General features: G+C 64.0%; 1 protein-coding gene across 1 annotated transcript in view; it reads left to right on the forward strand.

The window, feature by feature from the left end:
- XAB2 (XPA binding protein 2) overlaps positions 1–11,063 on the forward strand; it is a gene marked incomplete at its 3' end in the record, with an annotated part of 28,038 nt that overhangs the window by 3,040 nt on the left and 13,935 nt on the right. The window contains exons 3-9 of the mRNA XM_041410777.1: positions 423–546; positions 1,799–1,996; positions 4,186–4,467; positions 5,459–5,602; positions 8,374–8,526; positions 9,155–9,274; positions 9,828–9,959. Coding sequence (XP_041266711.1) covers positions 423–546; positions 1,799–1,996; positions 4,186–4,467; positions 5,459–5,602; positions 8,374–8,526; positions 9,155–9,274; positions 9,828–9,959 — 1,153 coding nt within the window. The remainder of the gene's footprint in view (positions 1–422; positions 547–1,798; positions 1,997–4,185; positions 4,468–5,458; positions 5,603–8,373; positions 8,527–9,154; positions 9,275–9,827; positions 9,960–11,063) is intronic.

Consider the following 11,063-nt stretch of genomic DNA (forward strand, 5'->3'; position numbering starts at 1 on the left):
GGTACCAGTACCTGTGACAGGTGTGACAGGTGACAGGTGTGTCCCCCCCAGTTACAAGCTGTGGTACCAGTACCTGCAGCAGGTGTGTCAGGGGTGTTGGGTGACCCAGGTGACAGGTGTGACAGGTGTGACAGGTGACAGGTGTGTCCCCCCCAGTTACAAGCTGTGGTACCAGTACCTGCAGCAGGTGTGTCAGGGGTGTTGGGTGACCCAGGTGACAGGTGTGTCCCCCCCAGTTACAAGCTGTGGTACCAGTACCTGTGCCAGGGGCCCCAGGTGACAGGTGTGTCCCCCCCAGTTACAAGCTGTGGTACCAGTACCTGTGCCAGGTGCCCCAGGTGACAGGTGTGTCCCCCCCAGTTACAAGCTGTGGTACCAGTACCTGTGCCAGGTGCCCCAGGTGACAGGTGTGTCCCCCCCAGTTACAAGCTGTGGTACCAGTACCTGCGGCAGCGCCGGGCTCAGGTCAAAGGTCGCTGTCCCTCGGACCCCGCCTTCGAGGAGGCCAACGCTGTCCACGAGAGGGCGCTGGTGTTCATGCACAAGGTGGGGACACCTGGGGACATGGGGGGACAGCTGGGGGGACACCTGGGGACATGGGAGGACAGCTGGGTGGGCATGGGGACATGGGGGTGGACATGGGGACACCTGGGGACACCTGGGGGGGCCTGGGGACACCTAGGACACCTGGGGGGGACATGGGGGGACAGCTGGGTGGGCATAGGGACATGCAGGGGACGTGAGGGGACATCTGGGTGGGCATGGGGACACCTGGGCATAGGGACACCTGGGGACATGGGGGGACAGCTGGGGGGACACCTGGGGACATGGGAGGACAGCTGGGTGGGCATGGGGACATGGGGGGACGTGAGGGGACAGCTGGGTGGGCATAGGGACACTTGGGGTGGACATGGGGGCACCTGGAGACATGGGGGCCACCTGGGGGGGCCTGGGGACACCTGGGACACCTGGGGACATGGGAGGACAGCTGGGTGGGCATGGGGACATGGGGGGACGTGAGGGGACAGCTGGGTGGGCATAGGGACACTTGGGGGGGACCTGGGGACATGGGGACACCTGGGGACATGGAGGGACGCCTGGGACAGCTGGGGACACCCAGAGACACCTGGGGACACCTGGGGTGCAGGGAGGGACATGGGATGGGGACACAGAGGGGACATGGGGACACGAGGGGGACACGGAAGGGACCGGTGAAGGGGGGCAGAAGGGACATGGGGGGCAGGGGTGACACGGGGTTTGGGGACACGGGGGGACACTGCCACCCTGGGGTGGCTCCAGCCCCTCCTGGGCCCCGGATCGCAGCTGAGCAGGGCGGGGTCACTGCGACCCTCTGTGTCCCCAATGTCCCCCAGTGTCCCCCCAGGGTCCTCCTGTCCCTGTGTCCCCTGTGTGCCATTGTCCCCAGTGTCCCCATGTCCCCATTGTCCCCACAGTTATTTCCAGTGTCCCCAATGTCCTCAGTGTCCCTGATGTCCCCATTAATGTCCCCAGTGTCCCCAGATGCTGCGGATCTGGCTGGATTGCTGCCAGTTCCTGTCCCCAATGTCCCCGTTAATGTCCCCAGTGTCCCCAGTGTCCCTTGGCTGTCCCCAATGTCCCCAGTGTCCCCATTAATGTCCCCAGATGCTGTGGATCTGGCTGGGTTACTGCCAGTCCTGTCCCCAGTGTCCCCATTAATGTCCCCAGATGCCGCGGATCTGGCTGGATTACTGCCAGTTCCTGTCCCCAGTGTCCCCAATGTCCCCTGGGTCCCTGATAATGTCCCCAGTGTCCCCAGATGCCGCGGATCTGGCTGGATTACTGCCAGTTCCTGGTGGAGCAGGGCCGTGTCACGCGCACGCGCCGCACGTTCGACCGGGCGCTGCGGGCGCTGCCCATCACGCAGCACCGGCGCCTCTGGCCGCCCTACCTGAGCTTCGTGCGCCGCCACCCGCTGCCCGAGACCGCCGTGCGCGTCTTCCGCCGCTTCCTCAAGGTACCTGGGGCACCTGGGGCACCTGGGCACTCACCTGGGCACACCTGGGCACACCTGGGCACACCAGGGCACTCACACACACACACCCACCCGCACACACACACACCCACACCCGCTGCACTCACCTGGACACTCACCTGGCCACTCACAGACACACGCACTGCCCAAGACCGCCGTGCGCGTCTTCCGCCACTTCCTCAAGGTACCTGGGGCACCTGGGCACTCACCTGGGCACACCTGGGCACACCTGGGCACTCACCGGGGCACTCACCTGGGCACACCTGGGCACACCTGGGCACTCACCGGGGCACTCACCTGGGCACACCTGGGCACACCTGGGCACTCACCGGGGCACTCACCTGGGCACACCTGGGCACACCTGGGCACTCACCGGGGCACTCACCTGGGCACACCTGGGCACACCTGGGCACTCACCGGGGCACTCACCTGGGCACACCTGGGCACACCTGGGCACTCACCGGGGCACTCACCTGGGCACACCTGGGCACACCTGGGCACTCACCGGGGCACTCACCTGGGCACACCTGGGCACACCTGGGCACTCACCGGGGCACTCACCTGGGCACACCTGGGCACACCTGGGCACTCACCGGGGCACTCACCTGGGCACACCTGGGCACACCTGGGCACTCACCGGGGCACTCACCTGGGCACACCTGGGCACACCTGGGCACTCACCGGGGCACTCACCTGGGCACACCTGGGCACACCTGGGCACTCACCGGGGCACTCACCTGGGCACACCTGGGCACACCTGGGCACTCACCGGGGCACTCACCTGGGCACACCTGGGCACACCTGGGCACTCACCGGGGCACTCACCTGGGCACACCTGGGCACACCTGGGCACTCACCGGGGCACTCACCTGGGCACACCTGGGCACACCTGGGCACTCACCGGGGCACTCACCTGGGCACACCTGGGCACACCTGGGCACTCACCGGGGCACTCACCTGGGCACACCTGGGCACACCTGGGCACTCACCGGGGCACTCACCTGGGCACACCTGGGCACACCTGGGCACTCACCGGGGCACTCACCTGGGCACACCTGGGCACACCTGGGCACTCACCGGGGCACTCACCTGGGCACACCTGGGCACACCTGGGCACTCACCGGGGCACTCACCTGGGCACACCTGGGCACACCTGGGCACTCACCGGGGCACTCACCTGGGCACACCTGGGCACACCTGGGCACTCACCGGGGCACTCACCTGGGCACACCTGGGCACACCTGGGCACTCACACACACCCACCCACACACACACACACCCACCCACACACACTGTCCGAGACCGCCGTGCGCGTCTTCCGCTGCTTCCTCAAGGTACCTGGGGCACCTGGGCACTCACCTGGGCACACCTGGGCACACCTGGGCACTCACACACACCCACCCACACACACACACACACACACACACCCGCTGCCCGAGACCGCCGTGCGCGTCTTCCACCGCTTCCTCAGGGTACCTGGGGCACCTGGGCACTCACCTGGGCACACCTGGGCACACCTGGGCACACCCCTGGGCACTCACCTGGGCACTCACACACACACACACACACACCCGCTGCCCGAGACCGCCGTGCGCGTCTTCCGCCGCTTCCTCAAGGTACCTGGGGCACCTGGGCACACCTGGGCACACCTGGGCACACCTGGGCACTCACCTGGGGGCACTGGGACACACCTGGGGCACCTGAGCACATCTGGGCACACCGGGCACTTGCCTCGGTACACCTGGGCACACCTGGGCACTCACCTGGGGGCATTGGGACACCTCGGTACACCTGGGGAACCTGGGCACTCACCTGGGCATACTTGGGCACGCCTGGTGACATACTTGGCACTCAGGTGATGCTCAGGTGACACAGAGGTGACAGGGGGGTGGCACTGTCCCCAGCTGTGTCCCGAGGAGGCCGAGCAGTGCGGGGAGGCTCAGGTGACACTCAGGTGACACAGGTGACACTGAGGTGACACTCCTGTCCCCAGCTGTGTCCTGAGGAGGCCGAGCAGTGCAGGGGGGCTCAGGTGGGGTTCAGGTGACACTGAGGTGACACAGGTGACACTCCTGTCCCCAGCTGTGTCCCGAGGAGGCCGAGCAGTGCGGGGGGGCTCAGGTGGGGCTCAGGTGACACTGAGGTGACACAGGTGACACTCCTGTCCCCAGCTGTGTCCCGAGGAGGCCGAGCAGTACGTGGCCTACCTGCGCTCCGTGGGCCGCCTGGACGAGGCCGCGCAGGTGCTGGCCCGGCTGGTGAACGACGAGCGCTTCGTGTCCCGCCAGGGCAAGTCCAACTACCAGGTGGGCACCTGGGCGCACCCCGACCGCGTGCGCTCGCTGGACGCCGGGGGCATCATCCGGGGGGGCCTGACGCGCTTCACCGACCAGCGGGGCCGGCTCTGGGGGGCGCTGGCCGACTGCTACGTGCGCTGCGGCCACCTGGAGAAGGTGACACTGCTGTCCCCCGGGGGGCGGGACACCTCGGGGGCACTGAGAGCACCTGGCAGGGGTGGCACGCCTGGGACTGACTGACAGACATGGGACAGGCTGACTGTTGGGAGGGACTGACAGACATGGGATAGGCTGACACACCTGGGACAGAATGACACACCTGGGAGGGACTGACAAACATGGGACGGACTGACACACCTGGGACTGACTGACACACTTGGACAGACTGACAGACATGGGACGGACTGACACATCTGGGAGGGACTGACACACCTGGGAGGGACTGACACACCTGGGACAGACTGACAGACACACCTGGGAGGGACTGACACACCTGGACTGACTGACAGCCATGGGACAGACTAGCACACCTGGGAGGGAGTGACACACGTGGGACAGACTGACACACCTGGGACAGACTGACAGACATGGGACTGACTGACACATCTGGGAGGGACTGACACACCTGGGAGGGACTGACAGCCATGGGACAGAATGACACACCTGGGACTGACTGACACACCTGGGAGGGACTGACAGACATGGGACAGACTGACAGCCATGGGACAGACTGACACACCTAGACAGAGTGACACACCTGGGACTGACTGACACACCTGGACAGACTGACACACCTGGACAGACTGACAGCCATGGGACAGAATGACACACCTGGACAGACTGACAGCCATGGGACAGACTGACACACCTGGGAGGGGCTGGCACACCTGTCCCCAGCTGCCATCCAGTCCCTGTCCCCACCCAGGGCCACCACAGTCCCCGTCCCCTGTGCCCAGTCCCGTTTGTCCCGTTCCAGGCCCGGGACGTGTACGAGGAGGCCGTGCAGACGGTGATGACCCCGTTAACCCCTTTAACCCCAGAATTTATCCCGTTCCAGGCCCGGGACGTGTACGAGGAGGCCGTGCAGACGGTGATCACCCCGTTAACCCCTTTAACCCCAGTGTTTGTCCCGTTTGTCCCGTTCCAGGCCCGGGACGTGTACGAGGAGGCCGTGCAGACGGTGATGACGGTGCGGGATTTCACGCAGGTGTTCGACAGCTACGCGCGCTTCGAGGAGAGCGTCATCGCCGCGCTGCTGGACACGCAGGCGCAGCTGGGCCACGGCCAGGACGACCCCAAAAACTGGCAGGAGACCCCAAAACTGGGCAGGCACCGCTGGGCCACGGCCAGGACGGTGAGGGGGCACCCCAAAAACGGACAGGGAACCCCAAAAATGGGCAGAGGACCCCAAAACTGGGCAGGCACAACTGGGACCCAGCCAGGACGGTGAGGGGGCACCCCAAAAACGGGCAGGGCACCCCAAAAACGGGCAGGAGACCCCAAAACTGGGCAGGCTCAGCTGGGCTATGGCCAGGATGGTGAGAGGGCACCCCAAAAACGGGGGGGACCCCAAAACTGGGCAGGCACAGCTGGACGGGCAGGCACAGCTGGGACCCAGCCAGGACGGTGAGGGGGCACCCCAAAAACGGACAGGGCACCCCAAAAACGGGCAGGGAACACCAAAACTGGGCAGGCACAGCTGGGCCAAGGCCAGGACAGCGAAAGCGGGGACCTCGAAACAGGCAGGGCACCCCAAAAACGGGGGGATCCCAAAACTGGGCAGGCACAGCTGGGCTACGGCCAGGATGGTGAGAGGGCACCCCAAAAATGGGCAGGGCACCCCAAAACTGGGGGGGGCCCAAAATGGGCAGGCACAGCTGGGCTACGGCCAGGATGGTGAGAGGGCACCCCAAAAACGGGGGGATCCCAAAACTGGGCAGGCACAGCTGGGACATGGCCAGGACAGTGAGAGCGGGGACCCCAAAACAGGCAGGGCACCCCAAAAACGGGGGGGACCCCAAAACTGGGCAGGCACAGCTGGGCCACAGCCAGGTCGGTGAGAGGGTACCCCAAAAATGTGTGGGACCCCAAAAATTGGCAGGGCACCCCAAAAGCAGACAGGCACAGCTGGGACACAGCCAGGATGGTGCAAGTGGGGAGCCCCAAAACGGGGGGGACCCCAAAATCAGGAGGTACCCCAAAAACGGGCAGGGCTCCCCAAAAATGGGCAGGGCACCCTAAAAATGGCCAGGGCTCCCCAAAAACGAGAGGGAACCCAAAAACAGGCACAGCACCCCAAAAACGGGCAGGGAACCCCATAAACGGGCAGGGGACCCCAAAAACGGGCAGGGCACCCCAAAAAGAGGAGATTTCAAAAACGGGCAGGGCACCCCAAACTGCAGCCAGGATGGTGCATCCGGGGAGCCCCAAAAACAGGCAGGGGACCCCAAAAGCAGGGGGACCCCCAAAACTGGGTAGGGCACCCCAAACTGTGGCCAGGACAGTGCGTCTAGGGAGCCCCAAATACGGGGGGGACCCCAAATCCAGAGGGGCCCCCAAATCTGAAGGGGACCCCAAAAAGGGCAGGGGGACCCCAAAACTGCAGAGGGCACCGTAGAACTGGACAGGGTACCCCAAAACTGGGCAGGGCACCCCAAACTACGGGCAGGACGGTGTGCCCACGGCACCCCAAAAACGGGGAGACCCCAGAACCAGCGGGGCACCTCAAAACTGAGCAGGGAACCTCAAAACCGGGGGAGCACCCCAAAAACAGTGGGGGCACCCCTGTGTCTGCATGTCCTCTGTGTGCGCATGTCCCCTGTGTCACCCTATGTCACCCTGTGCGACCCTTTGTCACCCTGTGTCACCCTGTGCGACCCTGTGTCACCCTGTGTCACCCTGTGCGACCCTGTGTCACCCTGTGTCACCCTGTGCGACCCTGTGTCACCCTGTGTCACCCTGTGCGACCCTGTGTCACCCTGTGTCACCCTGTGCGACCCTGTGTCACCCTGTGTCACCCTGTGCGACCCTGTGTCACCCTGTGTCACCCTGTGCGACCCTGTGTCACCCTGTGTCACCCTGTGCGACCCTGTGTCACCCTGTGTCACCCTGTGCGACCCTGTGTCACCCTGTGTCACCCTGTGCGACCCTGTGTCACCCTGTGTCACCCTGTGCGACCCTGTGTCACCCTGTGTCACCCTGTGCGACCCTGTGTCACCCTGTGTCACCCTGTGCGACCCTGTGTCACCCTGTGTCACCCTGTGCGACCCTGTGTCACCCTGTGTCACCCTGTGCGACCCTGTGTCACCCTGTGTCACCCTGTCCCCTGTCCCCGCAGAGGAGGTGGAGCTGGAGCTGCGCCTGGCGCGCTTCGAGCGGCTGATGGTGCTGTGCCCGCACTGTCCCTGTGACCCTGTCACCCCGTCACCGTGTGTCCCCATGTCCCCTCACCCTGTGTCCCCTCTGTGTCCCCTGTCCCCGCAGAGGAGGTCGAGCTGGCGCTGCGCCTGGCGCGCTTCGAGCGGCTGATGGCGCTGTGCCTGTGCTGTCCCTGTGACCCTGTCACCCCGGCACCGTGGGTCCCCATGTCCCCTCACCCTGTGTCCCCTCTGTGTCCCCTGTCCCCGCAGAGGAGGTCGAGCTGGCGCTGCGCCTGGCGCGCTTCGAGCGGCTGATGGCGCTGTGCCTGTGCTGTCCCTGTGACCCTGTCACCCCGGCACCGTGGGTCCCCATGTCCCCTCACCCTGTGTCCCCTCTGTGTCCCCTGTCCCCGCAGAGGAGGTCGAGCTGGCGCTGCGCCTGGCGCGCTTCGAGCGGCTGATGGCGCTGTGCCTGTGCTGTCCCTGTGACCCTGTCACCCCGTCACCGTGTGTCCCCATGTCCCCTGACCCTGTGTCCCCTCTGTGTCCCCTGTCCCCGCAGAGGAGGTGGAGCTGGAGCTGCGCCTGGCGCGCTTCGAGCGGCTGATGGTGCTGTGCCCGCACTGTCCCTGTGACCCTGTCACCCCGTCACCGTGTGTCCCCATGTCCCCTGACCCTGTGTCCCCTGTCCCCTGTCCCCGCAGAGGAGGTGGAGCTGGAGCTGCGCCTGGCGCGCTTCGAGCGGCTGATGGCGCGGCGGCCGCTGCTGCTGAACAGCGTGCTGCTGCGCCAGAACCCGCACAACGTGCACGAGTGGCACAAGAGGGTGGCCCTGCACCAGGGACAGCCCGACAAGGTGAGGGGACAGCGGGGGACAGCGGGGGACGTGGCTGGCTGGGTGGAGGGGACGCTGGGGGTTATGGGTGGGTGGTCTGGGGGGCTGGGTGGTGGCATTGCAGTGACCGTGCTGTCCCTGTGTCCCCCCCTGTCCTCTGTGTCCCCAATGTCCTCGGTGTCCCCGTGTCTCCAATCTCTCCAATGTCCCCATGCCCCCAATGTCCCGACTGTCCCCTCATGTCCCCAACATCCCCTGCTGTCCCCAACGTCTCCTGGCTGTCCCCAATGTCCCCTGACTGTCCCCAACATCCCCTGCTGTCCCCAATGTCTCCTGGCTGTCCCCAATGTCCCCTGACTGTCCCCAACATCCCTTGGCTGTCCCCACTGTCCCTTGGCTGTCCCCAACATCTCCCGCTCTCCCCCGCTGTCCCCAATCTCCCCTGGCTGTCTCCGCTGTCTCCAATGTCCCTTCTATCCCCGCTGTCCCCGCTGTCCCCAATGTCTCCTCTGTCCCCTCTGTCCCCGCTGTCCCTAATATCCCCTGCTATCTCCAATGTCCCCTCTGTCCCTGCTGTCCCCTCTGTCCCCACTATCCCTAATGTCCCCTCTCTCCCCTCTGTCCTCACTTCCTGTCCCCGCTGTCCCAGATCATCCAGACGTTCACCGAGGCCGTGCGCACGGTGGATCCCCAGCGCGCCACCGGCCGCCCCCACGAGCTCTGGGTGGCCTTCGCGCGCTTCTACGAGGACAACGGGCAGCTGGACGACGTGAGGGACCCCCAAACCCCCTGGGGACACCCCAGAACCCGGGGACACCCCGAAACCCACCTGGGGACACCCCAGAACCCGGGGACACCCCGAAACCCACCTGGGGACACCCCCCCAGAACCCGCCTGGGGACACCCCCCCAAACCCGCCTGGGGACCCCCGAACCCTGAGGGACACCCCAAAACCTGGGGGACACCCCAAACCTGGCAGACACCCCAAAACCTGAGGGACCCCCAAACCCTGAGGGACCCCCTTACCTGGGGACACCCCGAACCTGGAGTACACCCCAAAACCTGGGGACACCCCAAATCCTGAGGAACCCCCAAACCCAGAGGTTCACCCCAAACCTGGGGGACACCCCAAAACCCGCCTGGGACCCCTGAGTGACACCCCCAAAGCCACCTGGGACCCCAAGACTTCCCCGCTCCTGTCCCACCAATGTCCCCCAGTGTCCCCAGTGTCCCCAGTGTCCTTGTCCCCAGGCCAGGTCCATCCTGTCCCCAATGTCCCCAATGGTGTCTCCTGTCCCCAATGTCCCTGTCCCTGTCCCCAGGCCAGGTCCATCCTGTCCCGTGCCACCCGGGTGCGGTTCCGCCGTGTCGAGGACCTCGCCGCCGTCTGGTGCGAGTTCGGGGAGCTGGAGCTGCGCCACCAGCGCCACCAGGAGGCGCTCAGCGTGCTGCGGGTGAGGCACCCCGAAAATGGGGAACCCCAGAAAACGGGGAACCCCAAAGAGAGGGGATCCCAAAAATGGGGAACCCTGAAAACGGGGAACCCCGGGAATGGGGAAACCCAAAAATGGGGAAACCCTGGGAACGGGCACCCCGAAAATAGGGAAACCCAAAACCAGGGAACCCCAAAAAGGGGGGAAACCCAAAAATGGGGAACCCCGGGAACGGGGAAACCCAAAGAGAGGAGATCCCAAAAATGGGGAACCCAAAAACGGGGAAACCCAAAAACGGGGAAACCCCAAAATGGGGAAACCCAAAAACGGGCACCCCGGGAACGGGGAACCCAGAAACGGGGAACACCAAAAACAGGGAATGCCAGAAATGGGCACCCCAAAAATGGAGAACCCCAGAAACTGGGGATCCCAAAAACGGCACCCTGAAATTGGGGAACCCCTTCTTTTCCTTCTTTTCCCATTTTCTCCCTGTCCCCCTCTTTGTTCCCCATTTTCTCCCCCCTTTTTTTCCCCTTTTTTCCCATTTTTATCCCCTTCTCTTCCCTTTTCCCCCTTTTTTTTCTCCCTTTTCCCCCCTTTTTTCCTCCTTTTCCCCTGGTTTTTCCCCCTTTTCCCCCCATTTTCTTTGGGGAACCCCTTCTTTTCCTTCTTTTCCCATTTTCTCCCTGTCCCCCTCTTTGTTCCCCATTTTCTCCCCCCTTTTTTTCCCCTTTTTTCCCATTTTTATCCCCTTCTCTTCCCTTTTCCCCCTTTTTTTTCTCCCTTTTCCCCCCTTTTTTCCTCCTTTTCCCCTGGTTTTTCCCCCTTTTCCCCCCATTTTCTCCCTTCCCCCCTTTTTCCTCTTTTCCCCCTCTTTTTTCCCCTATTTTTCCCACTTCCCCCCCCTTTTCCTCTTTTTCCTGTTTTTCCCTCCATTTTTCCCTCTTTCCCCCCCATTTCTCCATTTTCCCTATTTTTTCCCCTTCTTTCCCCATTTTTTCCCTTCCCCTGCCTTTTTCCTCTTTCCCCCTCTTTTCCCCCATATTTTCCCCTCTTTCCCCCCATTTCTCCCTGTTTTTCCCTCTTTTTTCCCCTTCTTTCCCCATTTTCTCCCTTCCCCCACTC

Source organism: Onychostruthus taczanowskii, unplaced genomic scaffold, assembly GCF_017590055.1.
Source record: "Onychostruthus taczanowskii isolate IOZ18803 unplaced genomic scaffold, ASM1759005v1 scaffold338, whole genome shotgun sequence".
Lineage (NCBI taxonomy): Eukaryota > Metazoa > Chordata > Aves > Passeriformes > Passeridae > Onychostruthus > Onychostruthus taczanowskii.